Source organism: Elephantulus edwardii, unplaced genomic scaffold (assembly GCF_000299155.1).
Source record: "Elephantulus edwardii isolate Elephantulus edwardi_28Jun2011 unplaced genomic scaffold, EleEdw1.0 scaffold00002, whole genome shotgun sequence".
NCBI classification, from domain to species: domain Eukaryota; kingdom Metazoa; phylum Chordata; class Mammalia; order Macroscelidea; family Macroscelididae; genus Elephantulus; species Elephantulus edwardii.
The window spans coordinates 4,663,498-4,690,632 of NW_006399752.1; the positions used below are offsets into that span (position 1 = coordinate 4,663,498).

General features: G+C 37.7%; 1 protein-coding gene across 1 annotated transcript in view; it reads right to left on the reverse strand.

Annotated features, from left to right (window-relative positions):
* Window positions 1-27,135, reverse strand: part of NKAIN2 (Na+/K+ transporting ATPase interacting 2) — a 1,532,464-nt gene that overhangs the window by 257,014 nt on the left and 1,248,315 nt on the right. Inside the window, exon 4 of the mRNA XM_006878982.1 lies at window positions 15,058-15,258. Coding sequence (XP_006879044.1) covers window positions 15,058-15,258 — 201 coding nt within the window. The remainder of the gene's footprint in view (window positions 1-15,057; window positions 15,259-27,135) is intronic.

Sequence of the window (27,135 nt, forward strand, 5' to 3'; positions counted from 1 at the left end):
AAGAACCGCTAGAGAAGGTCAATATCAGTGGTGAAAACTAGGCCAGGAGCTGATTGTGAAACTGACCACTAACTACTCAAATGCAAGTTCAAGCGGAAGCCGAGGAAAATTAAACGAAATCCACGGGAACCAGAATATGACTTCGAGTATATCCCACCTGAATTTCAGAACCATCTCAGAACAGGTTTGAGGCCTTGAACACTAATGAGCAAAGACCAGATAAGCTGTGGGAGGATATAAAGGGTATCGTCCAGGAAGAGTGCAAACAGTCATTGCAAAGACAGAAGAGGAAGAGAAGACCAAAATGGATGTCAGAAGAGATTCTAAAAATTGCTCTGGAGTGCAGAGAAGCCAAAACAGAAGGAAGAATTCAAGATACTAAAGATTGAATAGAAGATTTCTAAAGGCAGCACGGGATGACAAAGTAAAATATTACAATGAAATGTGCAAGGAGTTGGAATCAGAAATCAAAAGGGCCGAACTCCTTCAGCATTTCTTAAGCTCAAGGAACTGAAGAACAAATTCAAACCTCGAATTGCTATAATCAAGGATGCTTTAGGAAGAATATTTAATGATCTAGGAAGTATTAGAAGAAGATGGAAAGAATATACTGACTCACTGGATCAAAAGGAAGGAAGAAGTTCAGGCTGCTTTGAAGGAAATGGCAAAAAAAATAAGGCCCCAGGAATAGATGGTATACCAATTGACATATTTCAGCTAACAGATGCTGTCCTGGACGTGCTCACCAAGTTGTGCCAAGAAATCTGGAGAACAACCTCTTGGCCAACTTACTGGAAGATATCTATAATTGTTCCCATCCCAAAGAAGGGTGACTCAATAGAGTGTGGAAACTATAGACCAATATCACTGATTTCACATGCAAGCAAGATTCTACTGAAGATTATCCAAAAATGACTGAAACTGCACATCAGCAGAGAACTGCCAGAAGTCCAGGTTGGGTTTAGAAGGGATCGTGTTACTTGGGATATTGTAGCTAATGCTAGATGGATCTTAGCTGAAAGCAGAGAATACCAGAGGAATGTCTATCTGTGTTTCATTGATTATGCAAAGGCATTTGACTGTGTGGATCATAATAAACTGTGGCTGACTCTGAGAAGAATGGGAATCCCAGAACATTTGATTGTTCTAATGTGAAATCTATACTTGGACCAAGAGACAGTAGTCAGAACAGAGCAAGGGAGCACTGCATGGTTCAAAATTGGGAAGGGCGTATACCAGGGATGTGTCCTGTCTCCATACCTTTTCAACCTGTATGCAGAACACATTATCCAGGAGGCTGGGCTCTATGAGGAGAAGTGTGGGGTCAAGATTGGTGGAAGATCTAGCAACAATCTGCGTCATAAAGATGATACAACCCTGCTTGCTGAAACTGAGGAGGACCTGATGCGCTTGCTGCAGAGGGTCAAGGACTTCAGCCTCCAATACTGATTGAGGCTCAATGTCAAGAAAATAAAGATTCTCACCACTGGACCAATTGGCAGCATCAGGATGGATGGTGAAGAAACTGAGATTGTTCATAGTTTTAGTTTGCTTGGCTCCACGGTCAACACTCTTGGCACCAGTAGCCAGGAAATTAAAAGACGTATTATGATGGGAAAGTCTGTTGTTAGGGACCTCTCCAAAGTACTGAAGAGCAATGGTGTCTCTCTGGAGACTAAGGTGTGTCTGATACAGGCCATGATCTTTGCTATCACTTATTATGCATCAGAGAGTTGGACAGTGACTAAGGAGGATAGAAGGAGAATTGATGCTTTTGAGCTGTGGTGCTGGAGAAGAGTATTGGGCTGCTAGGAAGACAAACACATTCATCCTGAAAAGGATTAAGCTAGGCAGCTCCTTGGAGGCAAAGATTCTGAGGCTCCATCTAACATACTTTTGACATGTTGTAAGGAGGGACTGTTCCTTTGAGAGGGACATCATGCTTGGTACGGTGGATGGATGGGACATAACGGGAAGGCTCTCTATGAGGTGGATTGATTCAGTGACTGGGTTAATTGGGATGGGTGTGTCAGAGACAGTCAGATTGGCACAGGACAGAGCAGAGTTTAGGGCTGTTGTACATAGGGTCGCTATGAGTCACAGGCGACTCGACGGCACATAACAACAACAAAAACACATGTGATATTTAAGAAGTAAAGAGAATAAAAGCTAATAGAGCCACCCATGCTATTCAGAATATAAGAGGAGAAAAACCTCAAACTATCTTAAGATCCTTTCTGTCTTTACTATTAGGAGTTTATGTGACTTTGGACACCTATTTAAAATTAAAAGCAACAAGAACAAAATCATATGACAAATAGTTACTTTATTGTGTTTAGTGCCATTAAGTCAGTTTCTACTCCTGGCAACTACTGTGTGACAGACTGAATTAGACATAGTGTTTTATAGGCTGCAATTTTTACAGAAAATGATTACCAGGCCTTCCTCCCATGGGGCCATAGGGTAGGATCAAATCATTACACTGCCAGTTAGCAGTTAGCTCAACTGTTTTGTCACCCAGATTCTTTAAATACTTCAATAAGAATAATAAAATGAGAAATTATTAATTCATATAAAAGATTCTGTGTTGTAAGTGTAGATGTGTATAATTGTGATCTTGACTCTGAGGACTGAGGCATGAGAAAAATTTAATTAGCGTAATGGTTAGAAGATGGGATGAATGGCAGAGAATGGCTTAGCTAGTCCGGCATAAGGAGATGAATAAGTAACAGAAGAGGGAAGTCTGAGAATCATATATGCAGTTGTATAAAAGAATGTGTGGGCTGAATGGTAGAATTTTAAAGTCCTATTTATAGGATCAGTAAAAGCAAAAACCAGAGTAGTACAGATGGCTCTTATTCTCCTGTGTAAACACTATTTAACTTAAGTGTGTTTGACTGTATTTCTATTTTTCACTCATATATAACATGCTAAACAATAAATTATCTCTCATATTATAGTATAAATCATCTTTACTTCTTTCCTTTGAGAATGCTTTGCTCTTATTTGAAAACATCAACACATTGACTCAGTAAGTGAGTTAATGGAGTAGTTGTGTCAAAGGCAAATTGGATCAAGAAAGAGCAGGGTTCAGAGCGGTTTCATATTGGGTAGCTATGAATTGCAAGTGACTCGATGGCACATAACAACAACAATAACAACAACAACAACTATTATTATTATTATTTTATTACCTATCACTGTGTTTAGATGTTTCACTGAAGAAGAAATTGGCATCAAAGGTTTATTTCTTGAAAATTTTGTATGATAGTAATGACTCATAGCTAGAAAGGCATCCTAGGAGACCATGATAGTGCATGTGGGTACAAGGACCAGAGCTGTGAATTCAAGAATAGCAGTATGTTTTGTTTTTTCCACAAACTATTGCAATTTATATATTGTAACATACTTTTTTCTGTCAGGAATTAAGAGTATAAAATTAGATATAAGGGATATAATTTTATATTATTCACTATGCAATCCTTTATTTAGAGAAAAGCCAACAGGTAATGCTTTGCTGCAGCCAATACTAACATTCCTACTATTAAAGTACTGGCACTTTTATTACATACTATTTTCAATGACTCTCATAAAGTGACATTATGCTTACGAAGCAAGATTTTCAAACAGAGGCATCTACTTCCTAAACAACGTGCCTCTGGAAACTCTATCAACTTTGATAAATGTCGATAGATGGAGAGGGGCTTCTGGCCTTTTGTTCACAGGGTAGCTATGAGTCATGCTCAACTCAAAGGCAATCAACATCAACAATAATACACAGAAATAGATATTACACATCAATGACAACAGTGAAAATAGGTTAAAACTTCGCCTGAGTAGGCTAGTACACTCTATTAAATAAATACTATAGTATCATGCAGGCTCAAGGAATGATAATTCTATCCATGGAGTAAATAAATGTCATAGGCTTTAGTTCATTTTTGCACATCACTGTGAGTTAGTTGGAGGGAAAAGTAGTAGTACTCTTACTTTGCAAGTGAAGAAACTGAGCTTAGGAGAAAATAAAATAAATACCAACTTTTTTGTTTTCAAGGCAATTTTTTGAACACTATCTTATTTAGTTCATAATTACAAAAAAAAAGTTGATTATTCAGCTGGATATAAGATTTAAGAATTGTTACTCCCAGACTGTGACCGCTTTACTTTTTTTTATTCCTGAATTTGCATATAGACAATACCAGAGGATATTAAAGCCAAGACACTCTCATGAGTAATTTGACTTTAGAGGCCCTTTAGGTTTCTGCCCTTTGCACTTAGCAATTTAAGGGTAACGTATAGGAATAAAGTAAAATTTTTAAAAAGACATACTAATATTTTAGAATTTATTGGATAGGCTTTCAGGGTACTGAGCTATGAAGGAATAGTGAGTTTGCCAACTCCAAAGTAATAGAGAGTCATGTAATCATTTTAGTGGTAACAATAGATCTGAATACTTCTTACTATCCTGGTATAAATCTTGTTTTGAACTTGAAAATGACTTTATAAAATATTGCTTATTTATGTGTGTTTGATAGCAGACAACTGCACAGAGAACTGTCCGCTGTAGGTTCTATTAATCATCACATTCATCTATTTCCTTAGGGGGTTGCACTGTTAACTCTAGCAGTCCTTCTCTGGCTGGTCAAATGCCCCAGTTCTTCTGCAGGAAAAAGATGGTCATCTCCTCCTGTACAATTTATAGCTTCTAAAAATGTGCTTGTGGGTTAGCTAAGAGTCAGTTCTGACCTTACAGTTTGGTGGGGTGTGTGTGTGTGTGTGTGTGTGTGTGTTAGAGAATCAATGGGAAAGGACCACTGGTGGTGCAATGGTAAAGCGTTTGCTTTCTTATTGTCCGGTCAGGTTGCTGTAGCTCACAATTCACTAGAGAACAACGAGTTGTTGTTGTTGTACATTACTGAAAAACAAATCTCTATTTACATTATAGTTTGGTTTTTCCTCCATATTTGTGGATATTTTAATAAACTATGTAATAGGATTTAATGGAATAGAATATTTTGTGGATATTTTAATAGATGCCCCAAAAGACCAACCACAGTTATTTTATTAGGTTACGGCACTTTGATTAAGTGGAACTTCTCACAAGGGTTTTAAGCCTATAAATCTTAAAGAAGGAAACAGCATCATCTTTCTCCCACGGAACAGGCTGATGGGTGGTCAAAAGGTAGTAACTTGTAATGTTGTTAGATCCCTTCATGTCAGCTGTTTCAAAATCACCCTACGAACAAAGGATCTGAACTCTCCTATCTTGGGCTATCCTTATCATTTGTGATATACATAAGCTTATTGTTACAGTAACTTATCAATCTATCTTGCTGAAAATCTTCCCCTCCTTTTCTGACCCTCCACCTTTCTAAGCATATGATGCTTTTCCAAAGATTAGCCCCTCCAAACAATATACCCAAAGTATGTGAGACAGTTTAACCATCTTTGTATCCAAAGAGCACCCTGGTTGCACTTTGACAAGATTCGGTGAAGATGGAGCAGCTTGCTTTTTTTTTTCTCTCTCTCTCTCTCTTTTTTTTTAATTTCAATAAACATCTACAGAGATTTTTAATTTCCATTCATTCATTGTTGCACTTTTCTACCCACCCACCCAACTCCCACCTCCAGTTCGTTCTTCTCCTTGAAAAGCAAAAGAAAAACTCCTTCATTGCTTCTTAAAGATTTATGGCCTTGGAAACTCTTTTGGGCAATGGTCCTTCACCCTCTGTGATTACTGTGAGTTGGAATTGACTTGATGGGGACAAACATGCTCTATTTCTGGCCCAAAGAAACAAAATTTCCAGAAGTAGGCCATATGTATTCTGAATTCCTATTTTAGCAAGTGCTTATAACTACTGTGTACAGTGGCATGAAAACACTTCTTCCAGATAGTATATGCATTCTTAACTTTCAAAAATTTTACACTTGAAAAAAAAATCTATATTTAAAATAGATATGTAATATTTTTATTCATTGTTAAAATGGCTCCCTGTGTAGTTGGCATATTATGCTAATATTAATATTTTTCCTTTTTTATTCATTTATAGTTGCATGTTTTCTTTCCTCCCCTTCCCTCCATTCTCCCCTCACCTAGTCCACTTTGCAATGCATCTCTTGTTCCAAATTGTTGTCATACACATAATACCTAATCATATATTCCTTTTGGACCATTCTTCCCCTTATCTGTTCCACTGTAGTGTTCATTATCTATCTAGTCTTATCCTATTCTCCCCCAACCCTCCCTTATCAGTCCTATTTTACAACAGCAGTGTTACGCAGTATTTGTCCTTTTGTGACTGACTTATTTCACTCAACACAATGTCCTCCAGGCCCACCTATGTTGTGTAGTGCTTTTTAAAAGAAATTAGTTTTATTACTTCTGTAAAGTAAGTATCTCAGTCACCAAAGGACAAATACTACATAAAAATCACTGTTATAAAAATAGGAGGGGCATTGCAGGGGGCAGAGGAGAGTAGGAAAAGAAAGGACAGATAGTAACACTACATTAGAAAAGGTGAAAGGAAGGACTATCTGAAAGTAATGGATGATTAGACTTTACATGTACGACAATCTGGAACAAGACATGCATTACAGAGTAAATTGAAGGAAGGGAAAGAAAGGAAAAGTGTATCAATAAATGAATGAAAAGCATTCTTTTTGTAAACTTTCACTAGAACTACAATTAACAATAATAAATACTATTGCCATTTGATTTTAAATTTTATTTTCAACCACATGAACATGTTCTTCTTTAACTATCATAAATTGGATTTGACTCCTTTAGAACCTGTAGTTCTATTCCACACCTCCCACATAATTTTGTCCTGATGTGATATGTTTTTACTTGAAAGATTTGTATTGTTAATTCTTTAAAAGTAACCTGAAATGATCATAAAGCATCAAGTGTTAAAAAAGATATTTGAATTGGATTATTGTTAAAATTATTATTTATATAAGGCACAGTATAGCTCTGGTGGCCTAGTGGTAAGAATCTGCACTGCAATCCCAAAGGCGCGTGGTTCAAATGCAACAGAATCTCTGGAGAAAGATGGGCAATCCCCTCCCATGCAATTTATGGAAAACTGGCCTCTGAGAACCTGCTGGAGGGTCAGCTATGAGTTGGTTTTGACTCAACAGCACACAACAACAATATATTATAACATAGTCATGTTGTTTGATCTATGGATCAAACAACATGATCTATCACAAGTGGTGATTAAATTAAGTATAAGATCAAATCTCGTTGGAAACAAATCTATTAATAGAACTAGATTAAAATGGAGTTGAATTTCGATTCTTATTTTCATTTGTTAGGTTTAAGATCTGAAAACTTTGTTCTCTAAAAAAAAGTGTAGATGATCTTATGCTATGGTGATATCACTAAAGCTCTTCAATATATTTTGAATCTTATACTATATTCTATATAATTATCTATCATAAAAATATTTTAAATAATATACCAACTGAGGAATCTACTAGCAGTTCTTTAAATTTTAATGAAAGCAAAGAATGGGAAATTAGTTCACATGTCAAAGCAATTTCTGGCGAGAATATACAAAATGCTTTACAAAGACATCAAAAAAAGACTACTAATTAAACTTCTTATTTTCTCTTGGAGGCATTTTGTTTAACTCAATGTGCATAGAAAATGTTTGGTGCAATTGAAACACTATTTTCTAAAAGAATATTTTTTAAAAAGAAATTATTTGCTTTCAGTATATTTTTTTTTAACTGTGTAGCTGCAAACGTTGCTAATTTAGTTTATGGGAAATGAAAAAAATCAATAACTTATAAATGAAATGGAAAATTCATATAACTTAAATGACTAAATCAATTTTCAGTGTGAAATCCATCAACCAAATCAACCTTATATTTTAAATGGAAAAGTTGGCCTTAATTTTTTCATTCCAACCGATGTATTAAAGAGAATCCACATGACAGCAGTATCACTTCTGAATAAAAGAGTAACTATGTGGGAGTTCATCCCACTCCCCATCTATCTTTCTAAAAAGATGCTATTTCACAGCCATTTCCCATTGTAATAGGAACATCCTAGGCTAATTGAAAATTTTGACCCCAAATCTTTGATAGGAATTTGTGAATAAAATGTTTCCTGACTACAAGAGGAGTCAAAATACAATGTCAGCAATACTCTCACTCCTACATGAAGACTTTTCTGTGAGTTGCCAAACAGTGGTGCCTTGTGTGTTTCTGTGATGCTGGACCCTATGCCACTGGCATTTTAAATGCAAGCAGAGTCACCAATGGTGGATACGTTTCACTGGAACTCTCAAGAACAAGTTTGATGCACTGAAGAATAATAACTGAAGACTAGAATTACAAGATGATATAAAGAGCATCATATGTGAAGAAAGGAAAAGTCATCAAGAAGATAAGAAAGATCAGATAGATATCAGAAGATATATTGCATTTTTATTCATAATTTAGAGAAGCTGAAGAAAAAAGGAATTGATGAAGTGAGCAGAACAGAATTCAAAAGGCAATTTAAAAATAAAAACCAAAGTACTAAAGTGAAATAATGAAAAGTCCTGGAGTTAGAAAACCAGATGGAAAGAACAAATTTGGCATTTATCAAGGTGAAAGAATTTAAGAAAAACCCAAGCACCATGAGGTAATAAAGATTCTATGGGTAAAATATTTAATAATACAGGAAGCATCAAAAGAAGATGGCAGGAAGAATATAGAGTCACTCTACCAACACGAATTGCCAACTATTTCATGAGGTAGCATATGATCAAGAACCTATATGGACATTGAATGGCTTAAAGATAGGAAAAGAAGTCCAAACTCTACGGGAGCATTGACTCAAAACAAATAAAAACAAAACATCAAACCAAACACATGGAACAACAACAACAAAAATGGCTCCAAGAATTGATGAGTACAAAATGAAATGTTTCAATCAAGAAAAAGTGATAGATGCATTTACTTGTCTACGCCAATAAATTAGAAAGATAGTTACCTCAAAGAAAAGAACTGGAAAAACTCCATATTTGTGCCAATTCCAAAGAAAGGAGTTCGAAAGAAGGTGGGGATTACAAATCAAATCTTTCTGAAGAGAATTCAAAACCAGCTGGCACAGTGCATAGATGAGGAACTACCAGAAATTCATCTGGATTCAGAAGAGGATATAAAACTAGGAAAATAATAGTTGACATCAGATGGATTTGAGCTTAAAGCCGAGAATATAAAAATCACATTTCCTTGGCTTTTTAATTTACTATGTTTATATACAAAGAAGCAACAATCCAAACAGAACAATGGTTAACAGCATGATTTAAAATCAAGAAAGATGTGCATTAGGGGCCTATCTTTTCACTAAACCTATTCAACCTGCATGCTGAGCATATAATCTGAGAAGTCAGGGTACATGGAGAAGAATTTGGAATTAGGTTTGAAGCAAAATTCAATAACAAGCTGCTAGACATAAATAAAAAATTTCTCATGATATTAATAATACTATTATAAATGGCAAAAAGATTAAAGTTGTCCAAAATATAAAAATGGTCAGGCTTACTGCTTCCAGAGAGATTGGTGGAACCCCTAAGACTATGGCTTTAGGATACTCTTAAACCTGGAATTATAGATGGAGAGATAGAGAGAGAATTATAGATGGAGAGAGAGAGAGAGATAACTTTGACTTTCATATAAAAACAGATATCCATGTAAAAGCAAGTAAAGGCCTGGCTTTCCACTGTGCTATATTTAGTAGCTTTATACACCTATGAACTTTGGACAGAATAGTTAAGACTGAAGCAGAATCAATGCCTTTGAACTGTGGTGCTGGTGAAGAATGTCGAACATTTCATAGACTGCCAAAATAAAAAAATCTCTTCTGTAAAAAGTGCAGCCACTTCACTTAAGTGACGATGCATAGTAGGAATTCTACCACTGAAGCACAAACGGAAGCATTTGTGGTTTGTCAGCATCCCAATGACTCTTTATTGGGTTTCCAAGAGTATAAATCTTTTTTGACAGAGAATTCTATCTTTCTCCTGCAGAGTAATGAGTGAATTGAAACTGTTCACCTTGATAGATTGATTATGCACTCCATGGCCAGAACTCCTTGTTGTTGTTGTTGTTGTGTGCTGTCAAGTCATCTATAACTCAGAGGCCCTATGAAAAATGACTCTGAATTTTATCCTATTCTGAGCCAACTTCACCATCTCCAATATGCCTGACTCCATTGTCACAATCAACATGTCAATCCTTCTCATTGAGGTACTTCTTCTCTTTCATTGACCTTCTGCCCTTCCAGCCATGATATTATTCTCCAAGGATTTTTCTCTCCTGACAATATTCCCAAAGTATATGAGATGTGGAGTTTCACCATCCTTGCCTACAATAAGCACCCTGGCTTCACTTTCTCAAGGACAGCCCTGTTCATTCTCTTGACACTACATGGCATGTTTAATACTCTCCTCCAACACCAAAACTCAAAGACTTCAATTCTTTGTCTGCATTCTTTAGTCACTGTCCAGCTTTCAGATGCAAAGCAAGCAACTGAGAAGAGATCATATCTTGGATGAGGCACACTTTAGACTGACATCGTTGGTTGTCAGTATTCTGGAAAGGTCATTGACAGCGCAACTCATCTTTTGACTTTCTGACTGCTAGGGCCAGCATTGTTGATTGTGAAACCAAGTAAAATAAAATCACTAACAGCTTCAGTCTTTTGTCCATCTATTATGATGCTGCCCACTGACCTGGTAATGAGGATTTTTGTTTTCCTGATGTTGAAATGCAACCTATACTGAAAGGTGTAGTCATTAACCTTCTTCAGCAAGCACTTCAATTTCTCCTTATGTTCAGAAAGCAAGGTCGTGCCATTTGCATAATGCAGGTTGTTGATTCTTCTTACAATTCTGATGCCACATTCTTCTTTATAAAGTCTAGTTTCTTGAAAGATCTGCCTAACATATAAATTGAAAAGGTATGGAGAAAGGATACACTGTGACATACTCCTTTCTCGATTTTCACCTATGCAGTGTCCCTTTACTCTTTTACACAACTTCTTTGTCAAGGTATCACACAAAATCTTGTTTGTATACTCATTTTTAAGTATATTGTTTATAGGATGTGAGATATAATATATGCATAGCAAACATAAACATTGTTCTGTGAAGCATTGGATGATACAGCTAATCAACCACAGCATTCTTTACCAATGGGATCCCTGGGTTCCAGCAAAATAATATTCGTTCTGTAGTGGGTGTTGCACTCCTGAAGGCACGTGGTTCCAGGCCACCAGCTGCTCTGCGGGAGAAGGATGGGCGATCTCCTCCCATGCGATTAACTGCCTCTGAAAACCGACTGGTAGATCAGCTATGGGTCAGTTCCGACTCTGTTGTACACAATAACAACAAGTGGGTAACAGGCTTGCCTGCTAACCTCAAGGTGGAAAGTTCAAGATCACTCTCCACTTCAAAGGAGAAAGATGTGGCAGTCTGCTTCTGTAAAGATGTACAGAGTGGAAACTGTATAAAGCGATTCTACTCTGCCCTATAGTCACTATGAGTTGGAATCAACTCCAAGGAAGCATAGTTGGGTTTTTGTTTCAGTTTGCTTTTTAAGAATTCTTTAATGTTGGATTAAATAGGCACACAAGATTTATTTCTGTGGTATGAGAGTAAACCTCAGGTTCAGCATACTCATTCTCCATAAGGCCTCTTAGAAACTGTTTTTAATCTCCTTTACCGCCCTGAAAGGATTGTTACACAGTCAAAAGGCTTAATTTATGCGAGCACACATTGCAAACCACGCAGTCCCAATGGCACACTGTTTGAAGAAATCAGATTGACTCTTTTGTAATGCCAGCAACACTTTCTCCCTACTCGATCTACGCCCCCTTCGCTGGAGACACAGGCATTTGATCTACTTTGCAAGTGAGGATTCTTTTAGTTTGGGGTTTTATTAAAACTGTGCACACCTGTATCCTCGTTTTTGCGTGAGATCGCTAATGCCATCTTGAGGAAAATGCTGCTGGAGGAGGGGGGAGCTCGAAATCTCACACCTGGCTCATCATTAGGGAGTGCTGGCAGCCCTTCTGCTCGGCTGGAGGCTGTGTGATTAATCGCCCCTCTCCCCAATTATGTGGATATTATACTTGTCTTCCTTTGACTGTAGATGGGAATAGCTTATGTATGCGTGATGCAAATGTGGACTTTGTGAATGCTAATTTTAAAATCAGCCAAGAGTTGATTGGCAGAAAACCGAACAACGGTGTGACAGGTGTGCCAGGGGTCAGGAATCTGTGTAGAGAAGGCTGACGGAGGGCGGAGAAGAAGAGCTGGAGAGATTTGGAGTTAATCAACACCAGTGGCCGGAAGAGCAGCAGTTTATGAGAAGAGATCAAAGCCAGATATGCTGCAAAAGAGGGCGGGCTCTCCCGAAAACAATGGGGAAGAAGAACAGCTGACGCTGCAAAAACAAGGACCGAACTCAGAAGGCAAAACTCTAAATTGTATGAAGTTGCATTTGCTTTCATTATCATATCCTTGGAAAGTGCACGTTTGCAACTTGATTTTGACCCTGAGGAACTCTGTCCCATATTGACCATACATCCTCAAGGTTAAGGATCCAGCAATTATCCTTGACCTTTTCAAAGCCATCAGCAAGTGCTCGCTGGCCTGGATTGATGATTAGATTGTCAAGGGGGCGACTTGGGGAACGTGAAGGGGTGGAACGGAGAAATAAGATGCTCTTACCATCAATTAATCATGACAGCAGAAGTGATCAGAAATGACAACAGGGAATATTTATTCTGGGGCAGGGGGGTGCTTTGGATGAATAGTTAGAACAAATTATTTATGATAAACCATTTGAGTTGGCATTCTAAAACTCAAGCTATAACCTCTTAAAAGTTTCTGCAAACCTGACACTTTTAGTGTAAGACTGGCTAGACAATAACCAGCAAAAAGAACAGCAGACTGAAATTTCCTCAAAGCAGGCTGGGCACACTGTTGGATAAAAACTCATTCTCAGATGTTTCACTATGCCTTGCAAAGGAAGGACAGGTGGGAGCAGGGGAGGCAGGGGGCCACATTCTGTGATGCCTTGCTCAAAATATTTCTCCACTCAGTTGGGGGTAATGTAGACAGGAAAAGCAAGAGCCAGGAGCTTGAAATATCGGTCACATCTGCTCTTAGAGACACGCCATCTATCTTCTTTGCACCTTAGCCATCTTGCCTTTACAGGTGATTATTACTTATGTAAAACAATACTTCTTTGGGCAGTACGCTAGCTTGAATTCCACACTGGAAGATTTTTTAGAAAATGAGTGCGCACGTGCACACACACACACACACACTTTTATATATATTTAATAACAAAGGAGATGCATGTGAATAAACTGGCCTCATTTTATGTGGTTGTTATTGTTATGCACAGTCAAGTCAGAACTGACCCATAGCTGAGCCTCCTGTGGGTTTTGAGAGGCAGTAAATCACATGAGAGATCACCCATCGTTTTCCCAAATTACCAGCAGATTCAAACTGTTTGCTTTTGTGTTGGCAGCACAACTCCTTACTACGAAGTCACCAGAGCTCCATTCCATGTAGGAGCTGGTTCTTAAAAATAATAACAGCATTAATATTCCCCAAACAATTAACTGAAGAGGTCAAAAGGACTCATTACTAATTCTTCATATCCCAGATAGTTTTTGAAGGATACATAACAATTTTAATGTAGGCTATCGACAATGTAAATATGAAGATGGAGAGTTATTTTAACGATCATAAATCCTAAAAGATTATGCATTTAGTGAAACCTGTTCTTTTAAAGAACTCAAACAAAACCCTAAACCACCACTGTTGGGTCAATTCCATCTTTATAGGAGGAGACGTCCCATATTTATCCCATGGAAGAGCTGGTGGATTTGAACAGTTGACCTCTGGATGGTTGCACAACACCTAATGTACTATGTCTCCCAAGTTTATGTGGCTAATTATAATAGTGGTACCATATCAGCTAGTATTTTGTAAAACATAAAGATATGTTACATAAACGTTATTTTAACCAAAACAAAAGGCATTATGCTTATAAAGTAGAAAGTCCCCAAGAAAAAAGGAAGATCTTCAACAAGACAGATTTGCTGTGACGGCTGTCCCAACGGATTCAGGCACAACAGCTACTGTGGAGACAATGCAAAGCTGAACACTGAGGGACAGTACACAGCTGAGTGCTCACTTCTGTTGTACATACAGCTAAGATACTACAGTACTTAACACCACTTACTACTACCTAGTAAAGGCTCTGGATTGATGTCACACACCACCAATATTCTAAGGAGCTCTGAGGGCCTGGTGGTAAGGAGTTGCACTGCCAACCTAAAGGCAGGTCAGCTGTTCCACAGGAAAAAGATGGGCCATCTCTCCCCGTGCAATTTACTGCCTCTGAAAACCTGCTGGAGATTCAGCTACGGCTCAGTTTCAATTCAATGATACATAACAGTAAAGGGAGAGTGAAAGAAGTGTTGGCATAGTAGGTGTTAAAAGGACACATAGCAATCTAGAATTAGAATTTATAGAAAAGATGAAATGTTATTAAAAATGGGAATGATAGTGAGGGAGGTGGTGAGTAGTAGATGGCAAGGAGCTGAAAAGGAACTGAAACAAAGAATATTTCCAGGGCTGATTACACAGCCAAAAAAGAGACATTGAGAGAGAAAGGAAATATCTACTGAGGTTTTAGAAATTTGGATATTATAGAATTATAGTTGTGAAAATCCTCATATTTTCCTTCCAGTCTTTGGAAAAGTCTACTAAAACCAAAATAATTGGATCTTGGCTCATCGAACTTCCTCTGTAAAATGACGAAGGTGCCAAAGTCTATTTGCTGATTGCCAAAAGCATCAGAACACTCGGTACAGAGGGTGGTGTTAAATCCGACAAATTCCTATTAAACAAGACATAAATCAGGAAAAGGCAAGAGGCCACAGTTTGTCCACAGATTCTGTTGGTGTGTCCTGTGCTTGCACAACAATCACAATTCTAGATGATGAGAAGGAGCGAGTGGATGGCTGTCAACACTTACTGCGAGGACAATCTGGAGGGAACTATGAGCCACTTCTATGTACTGGTACTCCAGAAAACACCCTGAGACCGTGATGTAGCGATGGTCCTCTGGGGCCCAGTCTGGGGCTGGTGTCACTGACGTCACCATACAGCCTGGTCCATTCTCCATCCACCAAGATCGGTGCATTGAAATATTAAAAGTCAGGATAAGGTCTGTTTCCTGCAAGAAGGCAATTTATAAGGATGAGAATTACTTTATAAATGTTAGTGGGCTCATTTGAAACTGACTTGCTTTGTTTGCTATTTGGAAACGTGGAGTTTTGTTTTCTTTTGTTTTCCTCCTCCCCTCCCCATGTTATATTATATAAGCAAAAGGAAGCATCTAAAATAAAACCATCAGCTCAACTGGTAATGATGTCTTTCTGGATCTCACTTCTGAAAGTTTACCTGATAGCAATAATAAAATGCCAATTTCAGAATACTTGGGGAACTATAATGACTCTAGATTCAGATTATTTTTTTTTTAATTATGTGAGAGCAAATACAAGCTAAGAAGTCTGTCCAAGGAAGTTTTAGCCAAGGACATCAGGGGGCCCAGAGCAGGCTTATGAGGATAGTCTTTAGAAAGAAGCAATATATTCTTGTTTCTTTCAAAGAATCTTACTCATGTAATAGATTACTCAGAATGGATAAATCAATGACTGTTGAAGGATCAAAGGCTTCAAAGGGTCATCAACAACAGAGCAGGTCTTAAAAACTACAAATCTTGGACCAAACCAGTGAGAACAGGGTCCAATTATTTTCACTGCATATAGATCAAGGTCATTGTGACACTCTGTAAACAAGCCTCCTAGTAAGTTAGGACTGCTCACAACCTTCCACTTGAAAGAATGGCAAGAAGGATGTTACTTGACTTCTCCTTACAAGAAGGTCTAGAGTCCAAAGCATTGGCAGTGAGAATATGATTGTTGAATGTAAGAAATTATATGATTTAGATAGGTCCCTGTCCAGGTACATCCAGGGTTGTCACAGAGTTTGCAATGAAAGTTCCTCATCCTGGGAAATCTCTGAGTTCTGAACACACTGGAATGGTCAGTTGTGGAGTCAAAGTTAGATAAGCATTGACTTATGATGACTCGCCATTCGTTAGCACTATAATGACAAGAAGCTTTCATTCATTTACACAGCATTCATATCCCAATGGCTTCTAAGAAGAGACGCTCATCATGATAAAGTGTACACACCATCACAGCAAAGATAAAGAAAAGTAACAAACTGAGATGAGGGCTAGCACTCTAGGAAACAGACAGGAGTAAGGGCCCCATTTGGGAGCTCAATCGAGAGCTGATTTGCTGGAAATAAGGTAAATACAATGAAGATACCGATTAACCAATATTTTATAATGATGCATACTTAGGAATTAAGCTTATTATTTATAATTATAAAATGATACATAAAAATGTAAGATATAGAATTTGTAATGATATATAATTTATGTATATAAAAATGAAACCTTTCCTTTCCCAAATACTTATCTTTTGAGAGAAATCAACAGTTTTGTAAAAAAGGTTCTATAGGAACAATTACAACATAATTTTTGTTTTTGTTGGGTGCCATCGAGTTGAGTATGACTCACAGTGACCCTACAAGCAACGCACCTGAGCTCTTCCTTTTCTTGTGCCATCCTCATCCTCCCCTGTATAAAAAACCCTGGCCTAGAAGGTGCTAGCTTTTACAGTGTTTAGTTTCTCTTTCTCATATATTGTTGTTATATGCTGCTGAGTCGACCATGTCTCATAGTAATGCTCTTTCCTATCCTGTGCCGTCTTTAAGATCTCCAAAATGACTGAGTCAATTGTTACACTCACTGTCCTAATATCTTGTCAAAGGTCTTCCTAATAGAAAGGATTACAAATCCTAAACACTATCTAAACCCTATCGTTTAGGATGATAAATACTACAAGTTAGTGTCTCAAACATTTTTTGTTGATTCTTTCGAGTACTTTCTATTTTTATGTAGAATACTAATTATACACAGTTCAAAAAAGACAATTATCATGAAGATAATGATTTAAAAATATCAGTACTTGACCACTATTTTTTCTACCTCTCCATACTTTCTTGAGCAGTATCTCCTTGCAGATTTAAAGTAGCCTCTGTGAAATATTTAATTTTGTAAATACTATCCTCAGATTGACACTTGCACATTTATCATTTAAACATTATCTACCGAGTTCCTATTATGGAAGGTGTGAATTAGCATTTTTAGACCGCATACTTCCCTCCTCTCCTCTATCATTCTGAGTCATTTTCTCCAAGATTTGGTTATGTAAATATTATGAAAATTTATGACTCTATAAGTATTTTTATGGCTGAGCCAAGTAGTAAATTATGACTGCAATTTGTTTCTTGTATAACTTTTTGTTTTCCCTTGAATTAATAATTCATTTACATTTTGTAGGCTATTTCTACTTCCTGGGTGAAAGACAGACAGTCTCCTCCCGTGTGACACACAACCCTGGAAAACCACTGGAGGGTTAGCTATGAGCCAGACTGATTCACTTCTACTGTCTCCATCTCTCATTTTGGAATCTGTCAACAATCAGGCCTTGAGTTAACAATGCTCTCTGGACTATTCCTTCTGTCTACCACTAACTCCTCTCAAATTGACCAAGAGGACTGTAATGATCTTCACTAATTTCTTCATGTTTCAATATTCTGAACTAAGCAAATCCTTTTTTTATTTTTCCTTCTCTAGAGATCTTTGACCTTAACTTCTATATGTTTCTGTTCCCACAGACTGATCATGAGACTTCAGTTAGCATCGTTAGTCATCATACCAGATGCCACATGCTCTGGATCCCCGGTTTTCCCCTTAGGTTTTCTCTCTTGCTTTGCAGAGAACATTGTTCACTAGATTTCTATAAAAATTATTGTTTTCAGTTAAATATGTTTTCATTCTACTTTCATGTTTTGATATTTCTGTTAGGTACTGTCTAACTGGTTCCTTATAGTTATCCTAAAACACCGAGTTGAAGCACAGCACAGTCCTTTGTCATCCTCACTTGTTCTTTATTTGAGCCCATTACTGTAATCAATGTGTCAATTCACCTCCTCGAGGTTCTTCTTCTTTCACCAACCTTCTATTTCATCAAGCAGAAAGTCCTTCTCCAGGGGTTAATACTGCCTGAAAACATGTTCAAGGTACATGAGATAGTCTCACTATTCTTATTTTCAAGGGGAATTCTCATTATGTTTCTTCTAAAACATATTTGTTTATTCTTTTTTATATTGGTTGTTGTTATGTGATGTCTAGTCACCTGTGACTCTTGGCTACCCTATGAACAGTAGTTTTGAATTCTGCCCTATCCTGAGCTAATCTCACTGTCTCTGACACACCTAACCCCACTACTCCAGTTACAGTGTCAATCCCTCCCACCTAGGGTAGGGTCATCCTCTCCCACGCTGACCCTCCACTCTTACAAGTATGATGTCCTTCTCCAAGGACTGGTCCCCCCCTAGCAACATGCTAGACGTACATGAGATGGAGGCTCAAAATCCTTGCCTCCAGAGAGCTACCAGATTTCAACCTCTCTAGGATAGACTTCTTCATTCTTTTAGCAGTTTATGGTATGCTCAATTGTTTTCTCTGGTACCAAAACTCAAAGTAATCAATTCTTCTTCTATCATTAATAGTCTTCGTCCAGTTCTCTGATGCATAGCAAGCAATTGCAAAGACCATGGCCTATATCAGACACACCTTCATCTCTAGACTGACATCATTGCTCTTTAGCACACTGGAGAGGCCTCTGTCCTCAGAATTATCTCTATGTAATTTGTCTTTTTATTTCCTGATTGCTGGTGCCAAGAGTTCTCATTGTGGATCTGAGCATTGTTGTCTGATCAAGAAGAAATTGTTAAAATTCTATCTTCTCCATGTATCATGGAGCTGACAATTGGCCTAGTGGTAAGAATCTTGGATTTTTTAATGTTAAGATGCAAGCCATATTAAAGACTATAGTCCTTGACCTGCAACAAGTGTTCCAGGGTCTCCTCAGTTTGTGCAAGCAAGGTTGTGTCATGAAATATAACACAAGTTCTTGATGAGTTTTCCTCCAATCTTGATGCCATACTCTTCCTTATAGAGTTCAGCCTCCTGCATAATTTGTTCCACATATAGATTGAAAAAGTAGGGAGAAAGGATGCATCCATAACCCCTCTTTCTTGATTTTGAACCATGAAGTGTTTCTTTATCGTGTTCTGACAACTGCTTCCTAGTCAAAATATAGGTTTCACATGAGTACAATCAAGTATTCTGAGATGTCCATATTCTTCTCAAGGTTAATCACAATTTGTTGTGACCCACAGTCAAATGCCTTTGTATAGTCAATAAGATACAAAGAGACAGTCTTCTGGTACTCTCTTCTTTCAGCTGACGTCTATCTGATATTGACAATGATGTCCCTAGTGCCACAGCCCATTTTAAGACTAGATTTTGTTTCTGGTAGTTTTCTGTCAATGTATTACTACTGTTCCAGTAATTTTTTTATAATCTTTAGCAGGTTTTGCTTTTATGTTATATTAGTGACGCTGTTCAAGAATTTCTATACTCTGTTGGATCACTTTTTTTTAAAGGAATAGAGATCTCTTCCAGTCAGTTGGCCAGGTAGTTGTCCTCCAGATTTCTTGGCACAAACTGGTTAGCAAGTTCAGTGCTGCATTTCCAAAACAAAAATCCAAAGGGATGGATTTTTCTCTTGTCATCATTATTCAATATCTAGCTTTCTTACAGGTAAGAGATAATTGAAAAATAGAATAACTTATGTCCCAGGAGAGACCAGTCTTTGGAGAAAGACATCATGCTTGGAAGAGTAGAGGGACAGTGCAGAAGAGGAGGAGATGGGTTGTGATGATGACTGGGTGATGGGATTAGGTGTTCCAGAGTGACTGAGATTGGCCCACGATAGGGCAGGCTTCAGAACTGTTATACATAGGGTCGTTAGGGGTCACAGGCAACTCGAGGGCACATAACAACGCTAAACAACTTGTCACATTCACCTTAGTCCTCTTTGCTTTTTAATACTTTAAAGTGGTATTCTGTGTAAGATTTGCCTACTAAAAATATATACCTTGTTTGCTGCTTTCATGAATGTTGATTGTGAAAAAAAGTAAATCTTTGACTTCAATATTTTATTGTATTGGCCAAGTTGTGAAGATTTTGATGTATCTTTAGAAGTAATCTATAGTGCAGTTTTGGTCTTCATCAGAAATCATTTGTCAATTCCTCTTTGCTGTCAACAAGCAATGTACAACCTCTGCACAGGTCCAGTTGGTCACAGGTCTTCTTCCAATCCTGATGCTGCATTCTTCCTTAAAGAGCGCATTAATAAAATTACTTACTTAGCACCTGGACTTAAGAAATATGGTGAAAAGATACAACTGTGGGATCTATCTTTCTTGGACTTACACCATGCAACGTTTTGTTTTGTTGAAATGAGCGTCTCTTGCTCTATTTACAGTTTCTGCACAGCACAGTTAAATACTCTGGAATTCCCTTTTTTCTCAATGTTATCTATAATTTATTATGATCTACACAGTTGAACGCCATTGCATAGTCAATAAGGCACGGTCAAATACATTTTTGGTATTCTTTTCTTTCAACAAAGGTCCATTAAATGTCAGCAATGTTATATTTTTTCCCCTTATAATTTTTTTTTCTCTTTTGAATCTTGTTTTAATTTCTGGACAATTGCTATCAATGCATTTATGCAACAATTTAAAAATTATCCTCAGGATGATAATACTTGTAAGTGCTATTCATATTTTTTTAAAAGTTCACTTTCCTTGAGATAGGTATAAATATACCCTAGTGATCTCTTATTCAAGAGCTAGTCTCAGACTCTTCTTATGGCGTCTATTTTGGTCTTTTCCTTTTTCCTATCTTTTCTATGATTTTTTTGCATTTCCATATTATTGTTGTTGCTGTTGTCAGGTACATCAAGTCAATTACAACTCATACTGACCCTTTTAACAACAGATCTAACCTCATCTTCTCCCATAACATCCCCACAATCTCCCACATACTCAAGTCCATTGTTACATTCACTGTATCAAACCATCTTCTTTGGAGTCTTTCTCTGTTTCTCTCACCCTCCACCTTTTTCAACAAAATGTATTTCCCAAGCACTGATCCCTCTTGACAATATGCTCAAAGTGTGTGAGATAAAGTTTCATCATACTTGATACTGTGGAGCAGCCCGACTGAACTTCTTCCAAGACAGACTTGTTTGTTCTTTGACAGTCCATAGGATATTCAGTTCTCTTCTCCAACAGTACAATTCAAGGGCATAGATTCTTAACTCTGTCACCACAATTTATTTTCCAACTTTAAGATACATAGCAAGTAATTGAAAAGGGACTAGCTTGAATCAAGTGCACATTAGTCTTTAAACTGACATTGTTACTTTTTAGCACTTTGGAGGGGTATTTGACAGCAGATTTTCCCCAGAGTGTGGAAATTATTGAATGATATCACTAATATCACACATAAGCAAAATCCTGTTGAAGATCATACAAAGTGACTGGACAGTACACTGACAGAGAACTAACAGAAACACAAGCTGGGTTTAGAAGGCTGTGTCAAGGCTGCGGCACTAGGGACATCACTGCCAATATCAGATGGATCTTGGCTGAAGACAGAAGAGCATCTATCTGTGTTTCATTTGCTATGTGTTATCACGGGAAATTGTGGATAACTTTGAAAAGAATGGGAATTCCAGAACACCTGATTGTGCTCATGATAAACCTATACTTGGACCAGGAAGTAGTTGTCAGAACAGGGCAAAGAAACACTGCATGTTTCAAAATCAATTACGGACTATGTTAGAGATGCACCATTCTCTACGTCTTTTCAATGTATGTGGAATGGATTATTCAGGAGGATGTTATGAGGAAGAACATGGCATCAGGATTGGAGGAAGACTCATCAAGAACCTGTGTTATGCACATGGCACAACCTAACTTGCTGAAACTGAGGAGGACCTGGAACATTTGTTGCAGAAGGCCAAAGACCACAGTCTTCAATATGCCTTGCATCTTAACATTAAAAAAACAACAACAAATAAATCAAGATTCTTACCACTGGGCCATTTGGCAGAATGATGATGCATGGAGAAGAGACTGAGACTTCTAACAATTTCTTCTTACTCAGATCCACAATCAGTACTCCTGGCATCAGCAATCAGGAAATCAAAATGCAAACTGCCTTGGGAAAAGTCTGCTGCCAGGGATCTCTCCAGAATGCTAAAGAACAACAGTGTCAGTCTAGACCCTAAGGTATGCCCAACACAAGCCATGATCTTCACAATTGCTTGCTATATCTCAGAGAGCAGGACAATGACAAATGATGACACAAGAATTGATGCCTTTAAGTTGTGGTGCTGGAGAAGAGCATTGCACATACCATGGGCTGTCAAAAGAACTAACAGATCTGTCCTGGAGAAGGAGGAACCAAGTAGCTCCTTGGAGGCTAGGATTTTGAGACTCTGTCTCATATACTCTGGGCATGTGACCAGGAGAGAACAGTCTTTGGGGAATGGTATCATGCTTGGAAGGGCTGAGGAACAGCTCAGGAGAGGAAGATCCCAGATGAGATGGATTGACACAATAACTTGTGTAATGAGTGTAGGTATATCAGACAGTGCGATTGGTTCAGGATAGGGCAGGTTTCAGAGCTGTTGTACATAGGGTTTCTATGAGTCGTAGGGTTTCTATGAGTTGTAGTCAACTCAACAGCACATAAGAACAATGTCTTTTGATTTCTTGCCTGTTATCACCATGAGGATTGATTGTGGATCCAAGTAAAACGAAATCCTTGACAACTTCAATCTTTTCTCTATCACAATGTTGTCTGTTGGTACAGTGTTGAGAATTTCCGTTTTCTTGATGTTGAGATGTAATCTACTTTGAAATCTGTTTTCCTTGAACTTCTGCAGCAAGTATTTCAAATTTTCTTTGCTTTCAGCAAGCAAAGTTTTGTCATGTGCCTGAAGCATGATGCTGATGAGTCTTCCTCCAATCCTAACACCACATCCTTCTTAATGTAATCCAGCTATTTCAACTATTTAAACATTAAGAAGAATAGGAATCTTAGAATACTGAATTGTGCTAAGACAAAGATTCTCACCACTGGGCCAATTGGCAGCAACAGAATGGATGGTGAGGAGATTGAGATTGTTCACAGCTTCAGTCGGCTTGACTCCACAGTCAACATTCTTGACACCAGCAGCCAGGAAATTAAAAGATGTATTGCAATGGGAAAGTCTGCTGTTAGGGACCTCTCCAAAGTATTGAATAGCTATGGTGTCTCTCTGGAGACTAAGGCGCATCAGATACAGTCTTCGCAATCACTTGTTATGTGTCAGTGACTAGGGAGGATAGAAGGAGAATTGATGCCTTTGAGCTTTGGTGCTGGAGAAGAGTATTGAGGGTACCATGGACTGCTAGGAAAACAATCAGATTCATCCTGAATAGGGTTAAATTGGATTGCTCCTTGGAGGCAAGGATCCTGAGGCTTTGTCTGACATAGTTTGGACATGCTGTAAGGAGGGACCGGTCCTTGGAGAGGGACATCATGCTTGGGAGGGTGGAGGGACAGCACAGGAAGGGAAGACCCTCTATGAGGTGGATTGATTCAGTGACTGGGGTAATCGGAATGGGCATATCAGAGACAGTGCGATTGGCACAGGACAGAGCAGAGTTTAGGCTTGTTGTATATAGGGTCGCTATGAGTCGCAAGCGACTGGACAGCACATAACAACAACGACGTAGCATCTATAGCTAGATAAAAAAAACTAATATCCAAATAGAAAAAAAAGAACACTGCATGGTTTAAATTCAGGAAAGTTGTGTGTCAGAGTTGCTTCTTTTCCACATTTTTCTTGTATTTTTTAAAAAATTTATTATTTTATATTGGTTTGTATTTAGTATTATCCCTCTACCTTTTTGGCCTCCTGTCATTTTATGCTCAATTCATCAAATATATTTTTGAGAGGTTTCTAAATTGCTCAAGGTTACAGTTCAGTTTTTGTGGATTTGTTTTAATTTTTTTTAGATCAACTTAAACTTGGATAGGAGCAATTGATAGTTATTCCACCATCAGCCTCTGGTTTTGTTCTGATTAGATTGAATTTCTCCATTGTATCTTTCCACAGATATAGCTGATTTTATTCTTGAGGGTTTTTTTCCAGGAAAGTTCACATGTACAGTGGTGATTTATATCTCCTAAGAAAAATGTAATTGCAATGAATAAGTTGGTGACCCTGCAAAATTCTATTATGACATCTCTAATATTGTTTCTATTGCTAAAGTCATATTTTTAAATGGCTGATTTTTCTTGTTTCAAACTTCAATATTCCAATTGAATTACTGAATACTTGATCAATTTCAGAATTTAGATCTCAGTAAAAATCTTCATTTTCTTTGTCATTGACATTATGGTTGATGTAAAAATTTTAGTAATATTTTTATTAACTGGCCTTCTTCATAATTTTTTGGCTATTATCCTATCACTGACAAGATCTGTACTTCAGAATAGATCTAGAACTGTTCTTTTTCAGTAATGGATATGGTGTCATTCTTTTTAAATTTATCATTCTCAGCAGAGCTGCCTATATGATTGTCTAATTCAAAATGGCCAATTGAAGTTCATTTCAGTTCATTCACTAATGTTTACGATATTTATCTTTATGCATCATGTTTAAGTGATGGCAACATTCAATTCTCCTATATTCATACAGTGTACATATCATATTCTGATTATTAATTGATGTTTTCAGCTGTTTCTTCCTCTTTCATTGTGCTACATCAGCATATTATGCTAGTAAAAGGCTTAACACTTACAACAACTTAACTTTGAAGAAAGCTATGGAGTCTTAGTAGGTGGAAAGAAAGTGCACTTCCAAGCAAAATGCAGTCAGTTTAAATCTCCTATTTATTCAACGGGAGAATGATGGGAAATCCTCAGCCTTGCAATGTACAGCCTCTAAAAACTTGCTGATTGTCAGCTGTGACTTTGTTTCAACTTGAAGGTGAATTTTGTCTACCCTATAGGGAGCTCTGATGGCTTAGTAGTAAGAAGCTGTGCTGTAATCCTGAAGACATATGGTCCAAACCCGCCAGCTATTCCATGATGGAAGGATGGGCAAACTCCTCCCATGTGAATAACTGCCTCTACACAACAACAACAATAACAGCAACAGCAGAGGAGTCCACTGTGAAGCACCATGTTTGTTAATATTTTGGTGTTATTCATTAGGCTTTCATTGGTCATCTCAATTTTTTTAAAGTAGATTTCCAGATCCCTCTTCTCAGTCTGTCTTAGTTGGGAAGGTCTGCTGAAATTGCTTCCAGCATCATAGCAACAGGAAAGCCACCACAGTAGAAACACTGGAACGACCTTTTACATGGCTGACTGATATTCCCGCTGGATCTGTATTTCTGAGTCAGAGCTCATTTTCTCAGAATTATGTGGACCTTTCTTCTACTCAGTTACTATCTATTAAAGTTCTACACAATTTTGCTTACTTTGTATACATAAGCGTTCTATTTGTTTCTGTATTTAAACCTATTTGTTCTAAATAGTAGTGTATTTCAAATATACTGGAATGTAAAGAGATCTGTTGTTCATGGGGTCTTCATGCATTGTAGTCGACTAGAAAGCTCCTAACAATATTGAATTTCTTATGATTTTCATGAAATCATTTTATGCTATATTATGAGCTCTGGTAACCTAGTGACAAGGCAACTGTTAACCCAAAGGCAGGCAGTTCATATCTACCAGCTGCTCTGTGGGAGAAAGAGGAGCAAACTCCGCCCCTCTGCTATTTATAGCCTTTAAAAATCTGCTGGTTTACAGAAGGTCACCTATGAGTCAATTCCAGCTTGATGGTATAGAACAACATGCTACATTTGCTTGAAAGTATTTGTTTTTGAGTTGCAATAAAATATGCATAACATAAAATTTGTTTTAACAATTTTCAAATTTCAAATTCAATGACATGAATGATACTAACAATACTACGCGATAATTATTGTTGGTGTTGATTGCCATCGAGCTGAACACAGCTCATAGGAACCCTATCAACAAAAGACCTGAAGCTTTTCTATAACTATTGTCATTTCTCAAAGTTCATAGAGTTTCCAGAGGTATATTTTTTAGGGCGTGGATGCCATCATTACCGTTATTTATTTTCCAAATTTTCCCATATCTCACACAGAAAGTCTCTTCCAATAAGTCCTCATTCCCCACTCCCTCAATCCATGGTAACCAAGAATATATTTTCTTTCTGTATTTAACTTTCTACATGTCTTATATACTCATTCATTTATTGCCACCCGTTTGGAAGTAACACATAGCTGATACTCCAGGAGATTTTCAGAGGCTGTAAATCACAAGGGAGGAGACTGCCCATCTCTCTCCTGTGGATCTAAACCACTACAGAGAGGCCACCTTCGGGTAAGTAGCATAATTCCCTATCCACTATACCACCAGTGGTCCACCTCTCATATACACATCTTTGAGTCAACATGTGATGTTACAATTAGTATAATATTTTCAATGTTCAACCACATTGCAGATTGCATGCACTATAGTATCAATTCCTTTTTACAGAATCCAGCCAACTCCACTGACACTGATTCAAGTGTGATTGGCAGCCATTCTTCATCTGATTTTCAAGGGCCTAAATCTTTACAAGAGGAAACTAGCTGTCATTCTCCTGTGAGGCATCTGGTGGATTTGAACTGCTGACCTTGTGGGTCTGCCTGAACTGCTGATCTCCCGACCCTTTCTGAACTATTCCACCTGGGCTCTTTAATTTTTTTTTTATAGAAGAATAGTACCCTACTCTCACATTTTATTTATCCGGTTATGTCTTAATGGACTCTTTAGTTTTCCCCTTTGGCTAGTGTGAACACTGACATTATTTGTTATACATAATGTTTACAGAAATAAAATACAGTCCAACTGAATCCCTCCGAAGTATTATTGCCTAATCTCTTTCTCTGCACACTTCTAATATTGTTGTTGTTGTTGTTA